The sequence below is a fragment of the Myotis yumanensis genome, unplaced genomic scaffold, assembly GCF_028538775.1.
Source record: "Myotis yumanensis isolate MYYU_CA2020_CCGP unplaced genomic scaffold, mMyoYum1.0.hap1 SCAF_5, whole genome shotgun sequence".
In the NCBI taxonomy this organism is placed as follows: domain Eukaryota; kingdom Metazoa; phylum Chordata; class Mammalia; order Chiroptera; family Vespertilionidae; genus Myotis; species Myotis yumanensis.
Window position 1 is genome coordinate 20,960,810 of NW_027223756.1, and position 20,906 is coordinate 20,981,715.

At 56.3% G+C, this 20,906-nt stretch overlaps 2 protein-coding genes across 4 annotated transcripts in view; both read left to right on the plus strand.

Moving 5' to 3' along the window:
- The first annotated feature begins 1,124 nt into the window (after positions 1 to 1,124).
- ARSI (arylsulfatase family member I) lies at positions 1,125 to 7,397 on the plus strand. The gene is made up of 2 exons (XM_070417108.1): positions 1,125 to 1,435; positions 5,218 to 7,397. Exons 1-2 carry the CDS (start codon positions 1,125 to 1,127, stop codon positions 6,620 to 6,622), a joined length of 1,716 nt encoding a protein of 571 aa, XP_070273209.1. The 3' UTR covers positions 6,623 to 7,397.
- A 6,490-nt stretch (positions 7,398 to 13,887) lies between these two features.
- Positions 13,888 to 20,906, plus strand: part of CAMK2A (calcium/calmodulin dependent protein kinase II alpha) — a 60,430-nt gene continuing 53,411 nt past the window's right edge. For 2 of the 3 annotated variants that reach the window (XM_070414602.1, XM_070414603.1), the window contains exon 1: positions 13,889 to 14,110. In XM_070414602.1, coding sequence (XP_070270703.1) covers positions 14,049 to 14,110 — 62 coding nt within the window. In that variant the 5' untranslated portion in view covers positions 13,889 to 14,048. Of the gene's footprint in view, positions 14,111 to 20,906 lie in introns of all 3 variants that reach the window. The other variant, XM_070414601.1, reaches the window with a different exon arrangement.

Sequence of the window (20,906 nt, forward strand, 5' to 3'; positions counted from 1 at the left end):
TTCTGGATTCTAGCGCCGGCATTCTAAGATTCCAGTTGTGAATTGCAGAATGAGGAGGGGGAGGGGTTGAGGAGAGGGAAGCTGGCAAGGCCAGAACCTAGTTTCCTGATTTCCAGCCCCTGGTGCTTGCCAAAGTCATCTCCTATTTTCCACTGCTCTCTCTACTGCCACTCAAACAGCCACTGTGAGCCCCAGGGAAGAAGCCACTAACTTGTTCCGTGACTTAGAAGAGTTCCCACCCATCGCAGGGCCTCAGTTTCTCTCACTGTAGGTGACCCGGTTGGAACAGAAAATTAGGCGCGTCCTTCAAGGGCTGGCAATTCAGAGACGCCAAGACTCCATAATCGAGGAATGTCAGACCGGGCCACGCCGGAGCGGTTCCATCGAATTCCAAGAAGCCCCCTCCCTCCTTTCCCCAGCCCCGGGGCGAGGGCGGGCGCTGAAGCTGGAGGGCCGAGCGGGCCTGGGCTTCCCGCCCGGGGGCGGAGCCGCCTCCCGGCGTCCGCCCCTCCACCTGGAGCTCCGCCGGCAGATGTTACAACTTTTTCTCATTCTCTCTGGCGGTGTCAACCCCAGACCCGCCCTACCCGTGCCTCCCTCCCCTTCCCCGCTGGGGTCCTGCCCACCTTCCTGCGGGGAGGCCAACTGTTCTCGAGACTCCGGGCGGGGCGAGAGGCCGGGCCTGGGGCTGGAGGGTCGGGGGGAGGAGAAAGGGAAAGCAGAGGCGAGAGAAATTAGGAGGCGGGAGAAATCGAGGGCTAGAAGGAGAGGCGAGTCCGAGGATGGTGGAGAGCACATTTTGGAAGTCACCACGCCGCGTCTCAGGCTGGCCTGGCTGAGCTGGGGGAGAGGGAACGAGGGCGGCACAGGGCGGGCGAGAGGGCGGCAGAAGATAGCTGGGCGCGGGTCTGACCTCCCCAGAGTGCCCGGCTGCAGCCGCGCAGGTCCGGCCTTGCCGTCCGGTCTCCAGTCCCAGAAAATTCGCCGGACCGCCCCCGGGGGCGCTAAGCGCTTTGCATCGTCCGGGCCGGCGGCCGGCGGGCGTGCGGGCCGTGCGCCCTGGGCGCGCTCGGCGGTGAGGCCTGGGGAGCCCTGCGCGCCGGGACGCACGGGCCGGCCTGGCGATGCACGCCCTTACTGGCTTCTCGCTGGTCAGCCTGCTCAGCTTCGGCTACCTGTCCTGGGACTGGACCAAGCCGAGTCTGGTGGCCGACGGCCCCAGTGAGGCCAGCGAGCAGCCCTCCGTCGCTCCACCCCAGCCTCCCCACATTATCTTCATCCTTACCGACGACCAGGGCTACCACGACGTGGGCTACCATGGCTCAGATATTGAGACCCCTACGCTGGACCGTCTGGCCGCCGAGGGTGTCAAGTTGGAGAATTACTACATCCAGCCCATCTGCACGCCTTCGCGGAGCCAACTTCTCACGGGCAGGTAGGCATGGCCCAGGCCACCGGCCGTCCAAGTCCCAAATAAACCCAGTCGGAGATTTCCCCGGCATTTACAGTCGCCCCTCTGGGACCCGAGAAACCAGGGCTCCTGGCCAATTCTGTCTCCAACTAGCTGTGTGATCATTAGTAAATCCTTTGCCCTCTCTGGGCCTCAGTTTCCCTGCCTGTACACTGACGGGGTTGGATCATCTTTGAGGTCTTCTCCCTCGGGTGTTCTAGGACACTCACACTCCACGCCATGTGAAGGGGACATCTGACACTTAGGTCTGAATGGCGCTCCTGTTTACATGCCCTGAGGCCCTGAACAAATTACTTAATATCTCTAAGCCTCAGTTTTCTTGTCCATAAAATGGGGTGAAGAACAGTTTTTATCGTGAGAAACAGTGGTAAGGATGGAATGAATTTCGTGTAACCTGCTTGGCTGTCAGTGCATGGCAGCCTCTATGTCACTGGAGGGATTCGAATCCCCAAACTGATGACTATATTGGGAAGAAACCAAAGAATTGATAGTTGGAGGTGAAAGACACACACAGGATGCCAGGACCTAAGTAGCCTTAGGCTAGTTACTTAATTTCTCCAAAGATCTGTTTTTTTCATATGCAAAAGCCTCCCACTTTGGCTGGGGGTCCCAAGGAGACATGCTGCTTTCTCTTAAGGAGTTGTCCACAGGCAAGGTGGCAGGACTACAGGATTAAAAGAGCAGGGGAACAGGACGTGGGGGTGTGGAAAGCAAACTTTGGCCACTTAAGAGAAAATCCTTTGGCAAGGCTGAAGCTAATCCTCCCTGGATGGGGTCCAAGGCCTGCTTTCTCCCAAGTTCTACCCAAAAGCCACTAGCGTGAACTCGGGAACCAGAGCCGTAATCTCCCCAATTCCTGGATGGGGGAAACTGAGGCGTGGAGTCAGGCAAGACCCAACTCGTTCATGCCCATACCGACTTTGGGGTCTGTCTGAGAGGGGCTGAGAGGCCAATAGCTGCCTTTTCTTCCTGGCACTCAGCATTTCCATCTAAGAACAGAGAGAGAGAACAGGAGGAAGAGGGGCCACTGTATGTGGTGCGCGTGGCAGCGGTGATGAAGACCAAATGGTGACTAACCTCCAGCAGAGGGAGGGGGAATCTGTGTTCTCGGGAGTTGTGCACAAGTTAGCGTTTCTGTCCCAAGAGGTGACGTTGGTGTAAGCAGGGGAATGAGCAGCCAGCAGGGCAGCGTTCCAGCCCCCTGATCGGTGAAGTTAGCTGAGCGTGGCTGGGCAGCGCCCCTTGCAGCTGGCTCCATCTGACTGATGCTGACGACTCTCATTAGTGTTTGTTAATAAGTCCAGTCGTGTCTGGTGAAGCTGGAGAGAGCCAAGGTTTCTCATGTTACTCACTTGCACATGGGCTTCAGGGACTCTGAGCCGGCCCACCCACTTTATACAACAGTGCTCCATGGTGCTCAGCCCCTAGAAAGAGAGGCTTGGCCTCTAACCCACTCTAATCATTCATTAGCTCGGCTGAGGTCTGCAGAGGCCGCATCACTGAGAAATTTTGAGCATGAGTTGCACACACTGGGTTCAAAGCTCAGCTCCACTGCCAGCTGTCTGGGCCCGTGGCTGCACTTTTGGGAGCTTCAGTCTTATCATTTGTAGAATGAAGTTCATAGTAGTCTTTCCTGCAGGATTTTTTGAGGATTAAGTGAAATAATGTATGTGGCATATAGCATTAAAAATGGCAGTAGCCCTGGCTGGTGTGGCTTGGTGGGTTGGAGTGCCGTTCCATAAACTGAAAGGTCACAGGTTTGCTTCCCAGTCAGGGCACATGCCCGGATTACAGGTTTGATCCCCAGTTGTGGTTCGTACTGGAGGCAGCTGATTGGTGTTTCTCTCTCACATCAATGTTTCTCTCTCTTTCTCTCCCTCTTCCTTTCTCTTTAAAATAAAACATAAAAAATGTCAGTAGTAGCTAATGATAGCTAATAATAACAGCTATAAGATAAGGAAACCAAAACAGATCCCTCCCCTACTCCCCCAGTACCTGAGTTAAAAGTGTCAGTTATTCAAGTCTTGACTTAGTTTGGATACCCCAGGGAAAAGGGGGTGAGAGGTGTGGGCTTCTAATACTCCTGTGAGGTTCCAGGCTTCTTATTTACTCTGGACTTTTAAGACTTGAGTAAAGGCAAGACCCCATAAGCAGATCACATGAGGGCCTTTACCGCAGATTTGAATGAATGAATGAGCAATGAGGAATGCAGGCTAACCATTTGCTTTTGCCTCAGGGTGTTAGCCTTTGTAAGTGACCCAGATCCAGGGGCCACATGAATTTACAGGCAGGCACAGAAGAACTAGTCTCATAGAGTTTGGGAACTGAAATGTTTTTATTGATTTTTTTTTCCATTTATTTTAAAAGAGAGAGGAAGGGAGAGAGAGGGAAAGAGGCATGGATCTGTTGTTCCACTTGTTTATACATTCATTGGTTGATTCTTGTATGTGCCTGCCCAAGGGATGAAACCCACAACCTTGGCATATCAGGACGATGCTCTAACCAACTGAGCTACCAGGGCAGGGCTAGAAAGACTTGTAAAAATCTCCCATTTCAACCAACTCACTCCTGCACATGAGCAAACAGGGCAGGGAAGTGGCAGCCTAGTTTGCTGGAAAAGAGTCTGTGCTTGGACTCTGTTTATATTTATGTTCAAGTCCTGGCTCTGCCCCTGACCAATGAATGACCTTGGGAAGGCCCTTCCCCTATTCTAGATCTTAGTTCCTTTTAAAAACAAGGCGACTAAGCTAGAAGATGACTTAGGTACCTTCTGACTCTAAATCCTGTGAGCATCATTCTTTTATTCCATAAGTAATTGTATGTTTCTTTAAATACCACATGAGCCCTGACTGGTTTGGCTCAGTGGATAGAGCGTTGGCCTGTGGACTGAAGGGTCCCAGGTTTGATTCCAGTCACGTGCACCAAAAATAAATAAATATAAATACCACCTGAGTGCTAGGAATACAGAGATGAGTATGTACACTGAGTAGAATCTCATGGCCAAGTGTGACAATGATCATGGGTACTAAATGCTGAGGGAACTCAGAAGCAAAAGTGACTCAGTTTTTGAAAGATTTGTGAGAGACTTTACAGTGGGAGACTTTGGGCTGGGCTTTGAAGAGTGAGTAGGAGTTTGCCCAAGAGAGCAGGACTTCTCTAGGCCCCATAGCAAGTTAGTGGCTTAGAACTGAGGTACTCAGAAGTCTCTAAAGACTGCCAGGGATACAAAGCCCAACGCCAGTTACTAACTGTATGAATCACTGGGTGAGTGATTTATGTTACTGAGTCTCAGTTTCCTTATTTGGGAAATGGGAAAACAATGATATGTACCTCCTAGGTTGCAGCTAGGATCTTGTGAGATAATTCATATAGGGGCTTCGTTCAGTACTGAGCACATAGTGAGTACTTGTGTTAGCTATTATTATTTTGTTGTTAAGATGAACCTGGGTTTGACGCTTAACTCCCCAGCTTCCTAGCTGTGCTGTCTTGGGTGAGTGGCTTAACCATTCTGAGCTTCAGTCTCCTCAAGTGGTAATAATATCCGCTTCGGCTGATTTTGATGATTCAAAGAGATAATGCATTTGAAGTGCTCAGCACATTGGCTAATACCTGCTGGTTACTATTACTATGAATGCTCGTAACGCTGGGACCAGAGCCCACTTCAGGGTGAGTATTGGGGTTGGGTGACCAGGGCAGTGGTTTGTAGCTCACTTTGTGCCTTCTGTGCCCTCTGCTCTTGTCACCAGGTACCAGATCCACACGGGACTTCAGCACTCCATCATCCGCCCTCGGCAGCCCAACTGCCTGCCCTTGGACCAGGTGACGCTGCCCCAGAAGCTGCAGGAGGCAGGTTACTCTACCCACATGGTGGGTAAGTGGCACCTGGGCTTCTACCGGAAGGAGTGCCTGCCCACCCGCCGGGGCTTTGACACCTTCCTGGGCTCGCTCACGGGCAATGTGGACTACTACACCTATGACAACTGCGATGGCCCTGGGGTGTGTGGCTTTGACCTGCACGAGGGCGAGAATGTGGCCTGGGGGCTCAGTGGCCAGTATTCCACCATGCTCTATGCCCAGCGTGTCAGCCACATCCTAGCCAGCCACAGCCCCCGGCAGCCCCTCTTCCTCTATGTGGCCTTCCAGGCGGTGCACACGCCCCTGCAGTCCCCTCGTGAGTACCTGTACCGCTACCGCTCCATGGGGAACGTGGCCCGGCGGAAATACGCAGCCATGGTGACCTGCATGGACGAGGCCGTGCGCAATATCACCTGGGCCCTGAAGCGCTATGGCTTCTACAACAACAGTGTCATCATCTTCTCCAGTGACAATGGCGGCCAGACCTTCTCCGGCGGCAGCAACTGGCCGCTGCGAGGACGCAAGGGCACTTACTGGGAAGGTGGTGTGCGGGGCCTGGGCTTCGTCCACAGCCCTCTGCTCAAGCGAAAGCGACGGACCAGCCGGGCACTGGTGCACATCACTGACTGGTACCCGACCCTGGTGGGTCTGGCAGGTGGCACTGTCTCTGTGGCCGATGGGCTAGATGGCTATGACGTGTGGCCAGCCATCAGCGAGGGCCGGGCCTCGCCACGCACGGAGATCCTGCACAACATTGACCCGCTCTACAACCACGCCCGGCACGGCTCCCTTGAGGGTGGCTTCGGCATCTGGAACACGGCTGTGCAGGCTGCCATCCGTGTGGGCGAGTGGAAGCTGCTGACGGGAGACCCGGGCTATGGCGACTGGATCCCACCGCAGACACTGGCCGCCTTCCCAGGCAGCTGGTGGAACCTGGAGCGGATGGCCAGTGCCCGCCAGGCTGTGTGGCTCTTCAACATCAGTGCTGACCCCTACGAACGGGAGGACCTCGCTGGCCAGCGGCCAGACGTGGTCCGCGCCCTGCTGGCCCGCCTGGTGGACTATAACCGCACAGCCATCCCTGTGCGCTACCCGGCTGAGAATCCCCGGGCCCATCCTGACTTTAATGGGGGTGCTTGGGGGCCTTGGGCCAGTGATGAGGAAGAAGAGGAGGAGGAGGAGGAAGCCAGGTCTCGAAGCCTCTCCCGGGGGCGCCGCAAGAAAAAATGCAAGATTTGCAAGCTGCGATCCTTTTTCCGTAAACTCAACACCAGACTGATGTCCCACCGGATCTGATGTAGGAGGAGTGGGGGGAGGATCTCTATCCTCCTAAATGTATTCCTCCTCTCAAGCCTGGTCCTGCTCCTCAACCAGGGAGGGGCCTGAGGTCACGGCTCCATCTGCAGGGACATGTAGGGTATATAGCCGCTCAGTTGAAGGGTAGGGAGTTTGGCTTGGGCGTAGGGGTAGAATAAACTAGACGGGATGGATGCCCGGATCCCAGTCCTGCCTCTCCATTGACTTACTCTGTGACCTCGGGTGACCTGCACAAGCTCTCTGGGCCTCACTTTCCTCATCTGTGAAATGATGTTGTGGCTCTGTGGTGTGGACCTGGTGCCGGTGCCATGGTGCAGTTCCTGGGACCTCACCACCTCCCAGCTCATTTAAGGTCTCATCCTCGAACCCTGCCCTCTGCGGTACTGCTTGGGCGGGCGAGGGGCCACATGGAGGCAAGTCCAGGCCTGGACCCCAGCCGAGGCATGGCAATCTGGCCACTCTCCGAAGAGACCCCTGAGTGCTGGGTGCAAGAGCAGGGGTCCAGGGAGGTGGCCCTCCTGGTTCTTCACATGGCCTGGGGCCGGACTGTTGGGTGGGGGTGGCTATGGTAGAGAGCTCTCCTTCCTGTCCCCAGCGCCCAGAGGAATTGGCCCGGCTGTCAGCTGCTGCAGGACCAACACTCAGGACATCTGGGTTCTGCTTTGACCTTGGGCCCAGTCCTTTCCCTCTGGGCTTCGATTTCCCCACTTGCAAATGGGGATGCTATCTCTGGCTCTGCCTACCTCACAGGGCTATAAAGGACTGGCCCAGCTAGTGGTTGTGGAGGAGCCCATGAACTTGATTAAAATGCAGTAACACAGAAGCAAGGGCTGTAGTGCTGTTTATGAGCACAGGTGGGTGTGTGCACGTGCATCCAGGTGTGAGCTCACCACTGGCCAACTGAATGGGAGAGGAGGTGGGCAGCCTAACCTGGAGGTGGAATGTGTGGGTTCTGGGGTTCTGGTCACATCCTGGCACAAATCCACTATGTACCCTCAGGTAAATCCCAGACCCGCTCTGGGCCTCAGTGTCCCCTGTGTATAGTGGATGATCTAAGAGCCCTTCCTACCTGGCTGTTCTGGGTTCCCCTGTGAATGTGTGTGTGTTGCAGGACATGGGCTGAGTGGTGGGAGGAGGGGCATGGGGGTTTCAGAGCCTCCTTGCTGCACAGCGTGCCTCATCCGCACACTGCGTTCTGCAGATCTCCCTTCAGGTTCCAGTCGGCACAGCGTGTGTAGGCGAAAGCCCTGCTGTGAATTTTGAAAATAGTTATTTTTGTCACTGGCAAAGGAGGCCTGTTAGGACTCGTCAGCTTGTGGATGGGGTGGGGTGCGGTGGGTGCGGTGCAGTGGAGAGGGTTTGGGTTTTAAGAGCTGCATCCCCACTGCAGAGGTGGCTCAACCCAGGAGGGAGGGTCTGTCCTGGGGCTGCAGGGCAGAGGCAACCATTCATGTCCTGGGCTCCTTACTTTCAACCTTGGTCCCCCAACTGAAACCTTTCCCATTTCCCAGGATGTTGGTGCCAGGGCCATGGTGGGCAGGGACCAGGAGTGGCTGAGGCCTCTGATTCCAGCCAGCCCCAGCTTCTGCCTGCTCAGGAGGGAGACTTGGAAGAAGTCACCCATTGGGATGTGTCCCAGACCCAGTGTGCCCCAGGGAGGGTTGTCCACAGTCTGCCCATTACCCAGGATACCCCTGCTCTGTTGGAGGCTCGTCCCAGCTTTGTGGGCTGGGCCATGCCAGAGTGACATGGAGCCAGGCTCCCCCGTGGCTCTAGGCTTGTACCAGTTGAGTGATAGGCTTGCCCATGCCTGCTGAGTTGGCTCTGCCCAAGGTGGCCCAGCCTCCATCTACAGCCCTGCTTCTCTGCACAAGTGCAGAGCCATAAAAAGTCCTTTCTACTCTTTCCTACACACCAAGGCCCACCGTTTGGTCAACCTGGCCCCAAACAGGGAGCCCAGGTGGGGTTGGAGGCTTGCTCCATTCTGATTCCTGAGAAGGAGGCTTGGTTTAATCTCCAACTCAGCCTAGAGCTCACCTGGCAGAGTCCTACCTAACTCAGAGCCCAGCAACAGCCCAGAAGCCCCCCTCAAGCTTCAGCTTGCCATCTGATCCACAGCCCAGCAGCCCCCAAGCCTGCCCAGCAGGGGTGCTGGCAGCTGGCCCTGACCTGAGATTGAGGGAGGGCTTGAGATGAGAAGTGACCAGGACCTAGGACATTGTGACAAGAGGCTCAGTCTGCTTGCTGTGGCTTCTGCTCTGCCCAGCAGTCAGCATGCTCCCTCTCCCCCCTGTCTTGCCTCTCATGGCCCCTGCATTCCCTCCAGCCAGGGCACCTTGGTCTGGACTCTGTGTCAAGCCTCTGACTGGTATCAGCAGGCAGATGCTTGCACCATGGGAGGGATGGGCGGCAGGCAGACCAGAGGCAGCTCTGACCTCTTGGGTCTTTGATCTGGGGGAGTGCAGCCCAGGGATGCCAGACAAGCCCCGTTTCCCCCTTGGCTGGACCAGATGGCAGCAGGTCCGCCGGCCTGATGGGTTTGAGCCAGGGGCAGCCCTATCTGAGCTGGGCCCCACTTACAGAATCCTGAACAGTGACGGCCAGTCTCCTAGAAACCAGGAGAGAGCCCCAGACCCGGCTGGAGGGGCTTGAGCCCCACCCTGGGCCTTGGCACCGTTTCCTCCTCTCCTCAGTGCCTGTTGTCTCTCTTGGGACCTGGGCAAGCAGCCCTGCAGTGTCAGAAAGGGGAAAGGCAGAGCAGGGTAAGGGAAGGAGCTGGGAGTCAGGGGTTCAGATTGTGGCCCTGGCTCTGCCCCTGACTTGTGTGACTGCGGGAGGGCAGCTTCCTTCCTCTGTGCCTCGGCCACCGAGCTGTAGGGGACATGGGCTCCCTGAGGGCCCTTCCAATCCTAGTGGAGGCCAAAGAGCTCAGGGCCGGGTGCTGAAGTCACACAGACCCCAGATGGGTAAATCACGTCTCATCTCTGCAAAACAGACAATGACTGTACCTGTCTCATGGACATTCGTTGTGAGGTACAAATAGTGCAATATGTCAAGTGCTTAGCACAGGACCTGGCTTTAAAGTGGAAATAGCTATTTTTCATATCCTTGAAGTCTGTGAAGGAACATCTTGTCCCCATACTTCTCCGGAGGAAGTGAAGGCCCCAATGGAGAAAAGATGTGCCACGAGTACTCATAGCCAACAGGAGGACTTGAACTTGGGTCATCTAACTGCAGGTCGTGCTGTGCAGACATTGGCCCGGCAGCTGTTGTCCTCTGTCCCGTGGCTCCCTGCTCCCTCTCCCCTGCAGGGATGCCTCCTGTGGGGGACATCTCAGAGGACGGTGCTGCTCCCTGACCCCCGACTTCTCTCCCTTCTGAGTCAAGCCTGGCATTACTACAACGAATTCACCACATCACCCTCTGCCTAGACCCTCTGCGGGAGCATTTCTCTCTTGGCCCACTTTCCACCGGTTCTGCCCCTTATGCTCACTGCCCTTAGTGGGACAGGCCTCATGGGGACCCTTTGGCTGGCACGTTTCCCGGGGGCCCTGCAGGACCCCGAGGCACTTGGGCATGTGCACATGAGCACCTGAGAGGCTGTGGAAGGTGGACTTGGAGTCAGCTCTCATGGTGCTACTGGGACTCCAATCTCCCCCACCCCCCATCCTTACCATGGCCTAGGAACTTGGCCCTGGTCCCCAGTTGTCCCTCCCCATATACAAGGGGTACAGCCTGTATTCATGCTCACATTTTCTATCCTAGCATGTCAGAGCTGTGCTCAGTGCCCTGGAGGGCTCCCATTGCTGGCCACCAGCCCGCAGCATGCAGTCCTGCTCTTGAGTACCGCACACATGTTGCGGATGGGGGCACACGTGCCGGCTCGCATGCCTGCCTTGGCCCTGGGGAGTGGAGAGTCTGGTAGGAACAGTCTCCCCTGATGCAATCATCAACTCATTCTCTCAGCGCCACGGAGGCAGGGCCAGCTCCTTGCTCCCTGCAACCACTGGGCACAGCTGGCAGCCTTTCTGGCACAGGGGAGGCAGTGAATTAGTGGGGCCTTACACTCTGGATGGGGTGCTCGTCCAAGGCAGCATCCGCATGCCTGTGCTAGGTTCTCAAAGGTTCAGAGGTGTGTGTGTGTGTGTGTGTGTGTGTGTGTGTGTGTGAGAGAGAGTTGCCAAGGAGACCTTTTTAGCTTCTTTCCCTTCTCTCCCCCCCGCCCCCATCTCCTCTCCAGCCATCTCTCTACCATCAGGATCCTGCAGTCTGGGTCCTGCCCATCCCCCAGGATCCTGTGCACTGGGTCCAGCCAGTGCTGGGAAGAGAGAAGAGTGATGGAGACTGACAGAAGGAAAGGAAGATGGAGACAAGAAGGGAGGTGAAAAGGAATGGGAGGGGAGATAGGTAGCACTGAGGAAGAAGAGCTCTAGGGAGGGAAGGAAGGAAACAGGGGAAAGGCAAGAAAGAAAAAAGGAGAGCTGAAAGGAGAAATGGAAGTGGAAGAATAGGCGGATTTGGTGATGGGGGTGATGGCTGGAGTGGGGCTGGACTGACCCTGCCCCCTGAAGCCATCTCCATGGTTTCTGTCAGAGTCAGAGTGAAAGCTGGTCATCTATGCCTCCCTCCTCCCTCTTGTCCTCTAGTCACTGCTGGCTCTTCCAGGATGACCCTGGGACCTCCCCCCATGGGCTCTGCTCTCTTCTGACATGCTCCATTTCATGGGGGAAGGCTAGGAGGAGAAACAGGGTGGTCAGGCCAAGCCATCACCTCCTTTGTTCAGAACATTAGATTCCCATGACTATAGCCTCAGACCTTGTGAGCCCTCTCGCTCTAGCTCCAAGTCCTTTGTTCTACAGGAACTGCTGCAAACCAGGCCTGGGCAACAATGTTCAAATCATGAGCTCTACTCCAGTGGGGCCTCAGAGAATGACACCCCAAAGTGCTGGGACTCGAAGATGTTGGTGTGAGCTTCCATGGTGCAGAGAGAGCAATGCATCGGGAAATCTTCAGAGTCCTTCAATAATAGCAATTCCTATCTATTGAGTACTTTCAAGGTCAGCCACTGGGCTCATCTCATTTAAGCCATAGAATAACCCTGGAGGTAGGGAATATTTTTAACTCTGCAGACAAGAAACTGAGGCACAGAGACGTTAGGATACCTATCCAAAATCACACAGCCTGTAGATCGTGGAGTTGCTCTAACCACTGCACGTTCCCTCTCTCCTGGACAATAACCGGGGTGTCCTCAGTGGTCACTAAGGGGTGTTCCAGCATTTTCATGTGTGGAAGTCTGGGAACCGGTTCCAAGGTCGGCAGGGAGCGGTGGTGCGGCCCTTCCCCCACGTCCCCATTTACATAGCTAGCCTCTAGCGGGCGTTCCCGTGTTCCGTGCCCTGCCTGCTGCCCACCGGCTGTGAGCCCAGAGCACAGGCTTCTCTTCTTTGCCTCTGAATTGCAACGTTGGCGGCAGAAGCGGGAAGCATATTGTGCACAGAAACAAAACTGAGTGGTTTTTCCTTTTTCTGAAGGTGGTAATGGTACAATTAGTGGCTAAGCCATCACCCCTCCTCCCTTGCTTGCTTCTCCTCCTTCCCCTCTGCCTCCCTCCTGTTTCTCTCCTGGGAAGAAGTGGCTGCATCATTCCCACCCTCGACTTCCAGGAATAGGGGTAGAATTTGGGGGATGGGGTACCTGATGTCTCCAGGGACCCCTGGACCTAGGGATGTGAGTCGGGGACCTGCTGGGGTTGGGGATTACCAACAAGCAGACACCATGTCCAGAAAATGAAGTGACCAGTAAGGCAATTTAGAGGTTCTCAGGGGCTGGGCTAGACACCCAGAGGGTTCGGATCCCATTATCCAACCTGTGCTCATTATGGGCAAATGCTGGCCTGAGACCTCAGCCTGGTGGGCTGTTAAATGGGCTTGAATGGAGGGAGAGGGTGCGAAGGGTCTGAGATTCTAAGTGCAAGCTGGGAGTGATGCAGGTGGTCATGGTCCTGCCTTAGACCTTCCCTTTCCTCTTCTAGAAACTAACAAGAGACCTCCGCAGCCATAAGCCCACTCCATCTTCACACCCTCCTCTGAGGGGCAGCTTTGCTCTGTTTTGCAGAAAAGGAGCTGAAGGCTCAGAGGGGAACATTGACTTTCCAAGGGTCACACAGCCAACAAATGTCAGAGCTCCAAGTGAGCTCAGATCCTCAGACTCCAGTCTTCTTCCTTCTTAACCCCCCAGGCCTTGGGGTGAGATTTTGGGGCCACATATATGGCTCCTGCCCTGAAGAGTTGAAGTTGGCTAGGAAAGTACCCACAGGATTTGGTAATGAGGGCTTCAGGGCAGGTCTGTGGCCGCTTCTCTCCATGCCAGGCCATGCTCCCCTCCTCACTGCCTCCTCCACCTCTTTCACCTTGACTTGAAGCGCCAGCAGAAACTGGGACACAAACCCCAGGAGACCAGCTATCCAAGGTCCCTCAGGGGCATGGGCCTGGGGAGAGGTTATGGGAGAGCCTCAGGAGGGATCAACTGTTACAGCTGTGAAAGGGGGACTTCTTCCCCAAGCTAGAGCACCCGGGTGATGGGCAAAGTGGGAAGGAGCAGAGATAAGAAAAAAATAAGAAAAAAAGGCAGAAGAAAAAAAACACAGAGAGGAGCAGAGAGACAGTTATAGAGACTACAGTGAGAGAGAGAGAGAGAGAGGAGAGAGAGATCCCAATGAATTAGCCATCATTTCCCTATAAACCTTAGAACCCCGCTGTTGCCAGGACAACGGGGCAATACCTGTCTCTCCAGAGGAGCTGAAGTTGCCAGGGTAACTGCATCCTGTCTTTCCTGGGGACTATCCTGGAATGTGGCATCCACCATTACCATGGCAACTGCCTTTTTGCCCCATTTAATCCCATCTGAGGGCCCCACAGTTGGAGCTGGGGGAGGTGGGAAGAGAGCAGATCACTTGTGGATGAAGTTTGTTCTCCTCCCCCTCCTGCAGTCCTTTCCCCCACCCCCCCACCCCCAGCCCCCCCCTCCCCACCTCCAGGGTGCTTTAGCCACCTGCCCCCAGCCCACACATGCCTGCAGTATTGTGTGCGGTCAGGCCAGGGCGTCCTGGAGGAGCAGGTTTTGCAGTGGAAGGCAGGCAGGTGTTGGGGAGGCAGTTACCGGGGCAACGGGAACAGGGCGTTTCCGAGTTGGTTGCCATGGGGACCTGGATGCTGACGAAGGCTCGCGAGGCTGTGAGCAGCCACAGCGCCCTGCTCAGAAGCTGGGGGCTCCTCAGTCAAGCCGGTTCTAGGTTCTCACTAGGCAGCACGGGCAGGCGAGTGGCTCCTGGTTCCGGGAGCAGAACAGCAGTGCCCCAGCCCTGGTCCTCCAGCCCTGAGCCTCGCCTGCCCCGCACGGCACCAGGATGGCCACCATCACCTGCACCCGCTTCACGGAAGAGTACCAGCTCTTCGAGGAATTGGGAAAGTGAGTTACACCTTAGAGAGTCCTGGAGGGCCCAGGGGCTCCGTGCCATGGGCGGGGGTGTGCACCTGCGGTGTTTCCTGTGTTCACAGAGGAAGGCTGTATGTGTTTGGGGGCACTTGCATGTGCAGAGTGTCCAGAACTGGCACGGGCATGTTTGTGGGTACACAGATGTGCCCAAACCAGCTGGGCGAATGTGTGTATAGAGGTGAAGGACTGATGATGCAGGCCAGTGAGTGCACACACATGTATGTGCACACACACATCCCATGACCTGGGCGCACACGGATTCTTAGAAACTCGGGGTTAAAAAGGGATTTTCCTGTCAGCTGAGTCTAAGGCTGGAATTCCCTGTGAGTTTCTCGGGAGGTGGCCAACTGGCATCCATGTGGGTGCCTCTGGTGACAGAGTTCAGCACCTCCGGGAAGTCCTCCCTGACATTAGGCAGCTTCCACGATGGCAGAACAGCCAACTTCTCCCGGGAAGCTCATCCTCCCCCGACTCTCCCCTCCCAGCTCCTGTAGGAGCGAGGGCATCGGCACAGCAGGGGTTAATAACTGAGCGAAGGCCGAGGCTTTCTGGGGTTGGGAGGAGGGGAAGGGCGGCCGGGCAAGTTGGGAGGGGGCACTGCAGTTGCAGGGGCCAGTGGTGTGAGGTGCACCAGCGCTGGTCCTTGGCAAAGTTGTCCAGCCCAGAGCTCATTTACTGCCTCTGATGACTGGTGTGGAGAGAAGGGTGGGGAGATGGGGGACGAAGAGCCCCTGGGGGTAGCCCTGAGGCGATGGAGTGCTAGGGAAGCATTCCTGGATGCCCCCAGTAGAATTTGAGGAAGGTGCAGGAATGGATCCAGGGTAAGGGTACAGTTTGGGGGCAGTTTGCCCTTTGGGCAAAACCACTCCAGTGCCCTGGGTGTAGCGGCAGGGGTGCAGGGAGAGGGGCTCTGTAAGCAGGTCTGGGCTGCTGTGAGGTCAGGAAGTGCACACACAAGTGTTCATTTGATGTGTGTTGTATAAGGACTGACTCTGGCGTACACTCTGTGCACCGAAAGGGTGTGCGAGTGTTCAAGTGTGTGCGAGTGTTCAAGCGTGTGCACCAGGAGGAGGTGCTGGTGTGTGAAGCCTGAAAATGCAAGTGTGCCCTGCAAGCGTGGATGTGTGCAAGTGGCACAAGGAATGCTGTTGGCTGGTCTGCATGGGAGTGAAGGTGTGAGTGTGCGTCACATGTATGGCAAGTCAGCTGTGTGCACATCAGCAGGCAAATATGTGTGAGGTCTGGGCATGTGCAAACATATGTTTGTGTAAGGATGCACATCTGAGACTTAGGCACAGTGGTGACCCTATGAGGTCTGGTCGTGCATTTCCATGTGAGGACCTGGGAACATGCACACAAGAAGGTTTATGTGTGTGCGTGTGAGGCCTGAGCCCACAGGCTAGGGTGGGAGTGTGGGTGTTTTGAGCTCTTGCTGGTGTCTGCATATGTGTAGGAGGTGGGCCTGTGGCTGTGTACAAGTGGGCTGCCTGCACACACACACACACACTTGCACACTGGGCAAGCCTGACACCTACAGGCACACGCCAGTTCCTTCGTACAGACACCCCTGTGCAGACGTGTGCTCACTCTTGTCTGCAGACTACCTGTCTTTCTGAGTGTGTTTTTGTGCTGGGGAGGCAGCAGGAACAAAATGTTTAGGGCTGCCCTGGAGGACTGAGGCTGTCTGCCAAGCTTGTGTGGGGACCCCCTTCTCAGCTGGTTTCCAGGGCCCACTGGAAGGCAGGATTCCCTGATTAGCTGGGAGCTGCCTTTCAGGGTGCGCCGGCAGGACTGCGTCACAGAGCGCAGTGAAAAGGAGTTAAAATGTGACTCAGGTGCTCAAAATGACAATAAAAGTGATGTTTTGCCCCACGAGGAGATGGAGCTCATGAAGACTGGGTGCTGTGGGGGCGACTTGGCAGAGAGCCTTCTCAGCCCCACTGCCTGCCAGGGTGCTTGGAGGGACCTGGGCCATGGCAGCGCTTCAGGAGACAGGGAGCCCTGGTGTGTCCATGGCAGGAACGCTGAGGGTGGCAGGCGTGGCCAGGCCTTGTCTAATCCATTTCAGAGCTCTTCCTTCCAGAATCATCAGTGCTCTTAACCTTTTCTAGGTCACATATTCCTCCAGGAATCTGTCGAAAGGCTAAGTCTACATTCCTCAGGAAAATGCGCAAAACTAAGATGTGTTGCATGCAATGTCAGGAGCTTGCAGGACCTCAGGAAGGCTGCGGCTGGGCCTCAGGTTAAGGATGCTTGCATTGGAAAAAAGGGGATGAGGACCCACACCTCTGATCCTAGCTGAAAAAGGCCAGGGGACCACGGGGAGGGGGTCTTCTGCTCTGCGTGACAGCTGCAGCCCAAGAGGCCAGTAGGAACAGTGCCCAGCTCAGGGTATAGCCTCTGGACCTCACCACCTACAGCTTAGTGACATTGGACAGGCTATGGCACTCCCCTCCCCCCCCCTCCCCCAGCCGCCCTATAAGCTGGAGATAAAAAAGGGCGGCTGTGAGGATGAGATGAGATGGCGCATGTGAAGACGTAGTGACAAGCCCGGCACACAGTGGGCCTTCCAGACAGCATTGCTTCTGGGGACTGGGGCACCAAAGATGCGTGTAGGGCCCATCCTTCAGTTTGGTGACTCAAGGTCCCTGCCAGCTGGGACACTGCAGTCACCACCCAAAGCTGAGCCCCTGTTCCAGGAGCCCACTTCAGATCACTGGCAGGGTGACTGGCAGAGACAGCTGGGTGGGCCCTACAAGGGGACAGGGAGCCTTTAGACCTCCTTCGGCAGGGCCCTGGGCTGCCCAGCTGGAGAGGAGGGCACGTGCCTCTCGAGGGCTTCCTGGTGTCCTGCCTGATGAGGTCTGGCTCGTGACTGCAGGCCTTCCTTCAAGGAGCCCAGGGGTAGGGCTGGCTGTGGGTGGAACCGAAGCTGCCCGTCTCCCTCCAGATGGGCAGCCAGCTGGGGGTGTGGGCTGGAGTCAGTGCCCTGGGCAGGGGCTTCTAAGGGCTTCTCGATGCCACTGGAGGAAGGTCCCACTGTAGATGTGAGTCAGATAAGCCAGGAATTGATTCCAGGTCCCTGAGAGGGGTGAGGTGGGGCTGTCTCTTGGACCCAGAGCCTCGCTCACTCTCCCCTCCCTCAACCCCAATCCTCCTCCCTCCCAGGGAATGAGAGAAATGAAAGCCAGACCTCAGGAGCACAGAAGCTCACTGGGAGGCAGGCTGCAGCGACACCAGCTCAGGGTCAGGGTGGGCCTGGGCAGTCGGGCCATTGCTCCCGGCAGACCAGACAGGCGTTCTCCGTTCTCCGGAGACTGGGATCAGGGGAAGGGGTTAGTTTCCAGCAGGTGGAGCAGGGGGTGCCTCGTCCAGCCTCTGACATTCTCTGGGCTTTGGCTCCCACTGCCAGGGGCGGTTAGGGAGCCGAGCACTGCCCTGCAGCCTGTGTAATCACCAGGCATAAGCAGGAGCCTCGGAAGGAGACGATGCTTGAGAGAGGGAGAGGGAGGGAGACCGGAGAGCGGGTGCAGCCCACTCTTTTCTCCCGAGACACAGGGATCTGAAACTGTCTCAAGGGCGTGTGGGGCTGGGGGAGGGCTTTCAAGGGCCAGCGAGGTTGGCAGAGGGCGGGCGGAGAGCTGGCTCTGGAACCGCTGCCCCCTCTGCTTTGTGTGGTGAACCGGCCGTGGGCTGGGCTGATCAGGGGTCCACACTGGGGTCCAGAGGCAGCTCCCTGCACTTGGGTGTCCAGGGTCCTGGGTGCCCCTCTGGGGACCCAAACTCGAATGTCTGCCCAATGTGTGCAGCTCTCTGGTCCTTCCCGAGCTGTTAGGAGGCTCGATGATATAACACTGGGGAGAGAGGGCACCTGGGCATGGACGCACCACCCCGAGATGGGTGTTGTGCGTTTATTTTGCTTCTAATAACATATTACATTCACAGCACTGTGGGGCTGGCGGGGCTGTTCTCCCCCGATGAGCTCATCTGGGCGGGAGGCCGGGGGCTTACTTATCCATCTCACAGATGAACAGACTGATGCTTGAGCAGGTGGGATGACTGGCTCGGGGGGGCTGGGGACAGGGCTTAGACTTGCATGTAGGTCTCCGGCACCTGCATACGGGGGAAGGTTGATGAGAGGGTCCCCTCCTGGTGCAGTGGCTGGGGAACACTACTAGGAAGAGGGGCGGTGGCCTGGTGGGCGAGGGGACTCTAAGCTGTGGCTTGTTTTCCAATCACGATTCTGCCTCTCATTCACTGGGCCACCCTGGATGGATCCCTTGTCCTCGGTGTCCCTCAACTTTGCCATCTGTATAATGGGATCGGAATAACTTTGCAGATGCTAAAACGCCCCCATTAGAGTTGCTGTCCTCGTTAGGCTCCCTCTGTGGGAGGCACACGCTCCCAGAACCTCAGGACTGAAAGGACCATGGGCACGTCTCTACTCATAGCACAGATGGTGAAGTCAATACCCACAGAGAAATGAAATGGTTTGCCCAAGGCCACAGGGAGAGGCAGTGCCAAGCCAGGGGAGGGGGCCCGATGATGTGCAGGGGCCAGAGGCCAAGGATGGAAAGTTGGGGCGCAGGTCCTCAGGAGGGGGTGGCAGGGACAGGGAGGGTACAGCCTTTCTCCCTCCCCCTGCAAGCCATCAGAGCGGCAGGCACGCACATGTTCTGGTGCATGCAGCAGCCCTCCGCCCCCACACAACCGCCCCCACACAGGCTGAGACACACTGACACTCTGCCGAGCCGCCCGCCTGCCCGCCTCCTGCACAGGCACACAGTGACACTGCTGCCAGCACCCCTGCAGGCTGGGGCCCCGGCTCTCTCAGGGAGTGAGGGCAGAGCCCTGGGATGCAATAGCAGCATCCTTTTGCTAGTGCACACACACACACACACACACATGCACACGCACACACACGTGCATACATATGCATGAGGGCATACACACACCGGCTCCAACTGGGCTTTAAGTACAAGTTCACCTCCCAGTGCAGAGAGAGCAACATGATACTTGGCCGGGCTTCAGGGCTCTCTCTCTCTCTCTCTCTCTCTCTCTCTCTCTCTCTCTCTCATCTCTGTCTCTATATCTCTATCTCCCCTTCCCTCTCTCCCTTTCTCTGTGTCTCTCTGGTCTCTGTCTCCTCTGTCTCTTTTTCTTTCTCTCCCCTGCCCTGTCTTGTGTGGGTCTCTTGGCCACAGTTCACCCTCCTGTGTGCATGTTGCCCATGTCACGTTCTCCTCGGAGCCTCTCTGTGGCTGGTAGGAAGCCTCATATCCCAGGACAGCCTGGGGCAGCCCCCAGACCATGTCGAAACCGGCTGAAGCACAGCCCAGGCTCTCTGGGTGCTCGTGGGGCATGGCTGCCCACCAAGACGGCAGGTGGGGCTGTAAGGCCAGAGGGATGTTCTGTGCTGGAGAAGGTTGAAGGCCTGGTGTCTTGGGGATCACCTAAAAGGAGGAACGTCTATGACTCTGGCATCTATTCAACAAGTGTTTCCTGAGCCCATACTCTGCTCCCAGCAGGTGCCACATGCAAGACTTACGATTTAATGGGAAGCTGACGTTAATTAAATCACCCCAGAAATTATTTAAATGCAACCGGACAAGGACTATGAGCACAAACATGAAGCTATGAGCTACGAAGAGACCCTAACTAGCTGGGGTAAGGAAGGTATCAGGGAGGGCTCCCCTGAGGAGGTGACATTGGGAAGCTGGAGGCTGAATAAGAGTTCATCAGAGGGCAGAGGTGGAAGAGTGTTCCTCAGAGTGGGAACAGCACAGGCAAAGGCTCTGAGGTGTGTATTTTGATGGAACATGTCAGTCCTGGGGGAATGGAGGGTCTCACTCTTCTTAGACCTGCTCAGCCTGCCCCCAACCTTTGGATTCCGGGAGCCTAGAAGGAATGTGAAAAACCTGTTTGTGAAAAACCTGTTGATTGTCTAGAAGAGAGGGCAGGCAGGGTGTGGAAGGTCTGAAAGCCACATCAAGTGAGAGAGGGCTAAGGAGCTGGGGGACTTCAGCAGGAAGAAGGGACCCTGAGGTGGGGGGTGTCCTTTCCCCTCATCTCTGCAGGGATGTCCGGGGGCCCTAGGGCAGAGAGCAGACTGCTCCGTGAGGCCCCGGAAAGCAGAGCAGGACCAAATGTGTAGAGGAACAGGGAGGTGGATTTCAGCTCAACGAAACAAAGAACCTTCTAATGGTCAGAACTGCTCTTCTGCCCCCTGGATGGACATGCCCTCAGGAGGCAGCGGGCACTCTGGCAGCAGGGATATGCACACTCACAGCCCGGTCCCACCCCCACGCCTCTGTCCCCTCCTGCCCACCTCCCTGCCCTCACCCAGTGAGATGCTTTGCTGCATGTGTGATGTGGAGATGGTTTCGGGGCCAGAATATCCTCGGTCCCACTCAGAACAGTGGCGTGAGGAGTGCGCCCTGACTTACGGATGGAAAACTGAGGCCCAGAGAGGGCCAGACGCTTGCCTGAGGTCACACAAGCCAGTAACACAGGAGACTTGGGCACATTATTCGCCTCTTTCCAGTCCGGTGTTTGGCCCTTGCGGCACCTCTCTGAGCCTCTGGGAGCCTTGGGGGTGTGCAGGTGGACGGAGCCAGCCTGGAGGCCATCTGAGTCCGGGGAGCAATCAGCCCCTCAGCACCCCCCTGCTTTGCCTGCTCTGGCCCTGTCTCCAAGTTCTGTGAATATTTTTTTCAGTTCCCTTTTGGTAACCCATTCAAGAAAACCCAGGCACAGCCCAAACAAGGAA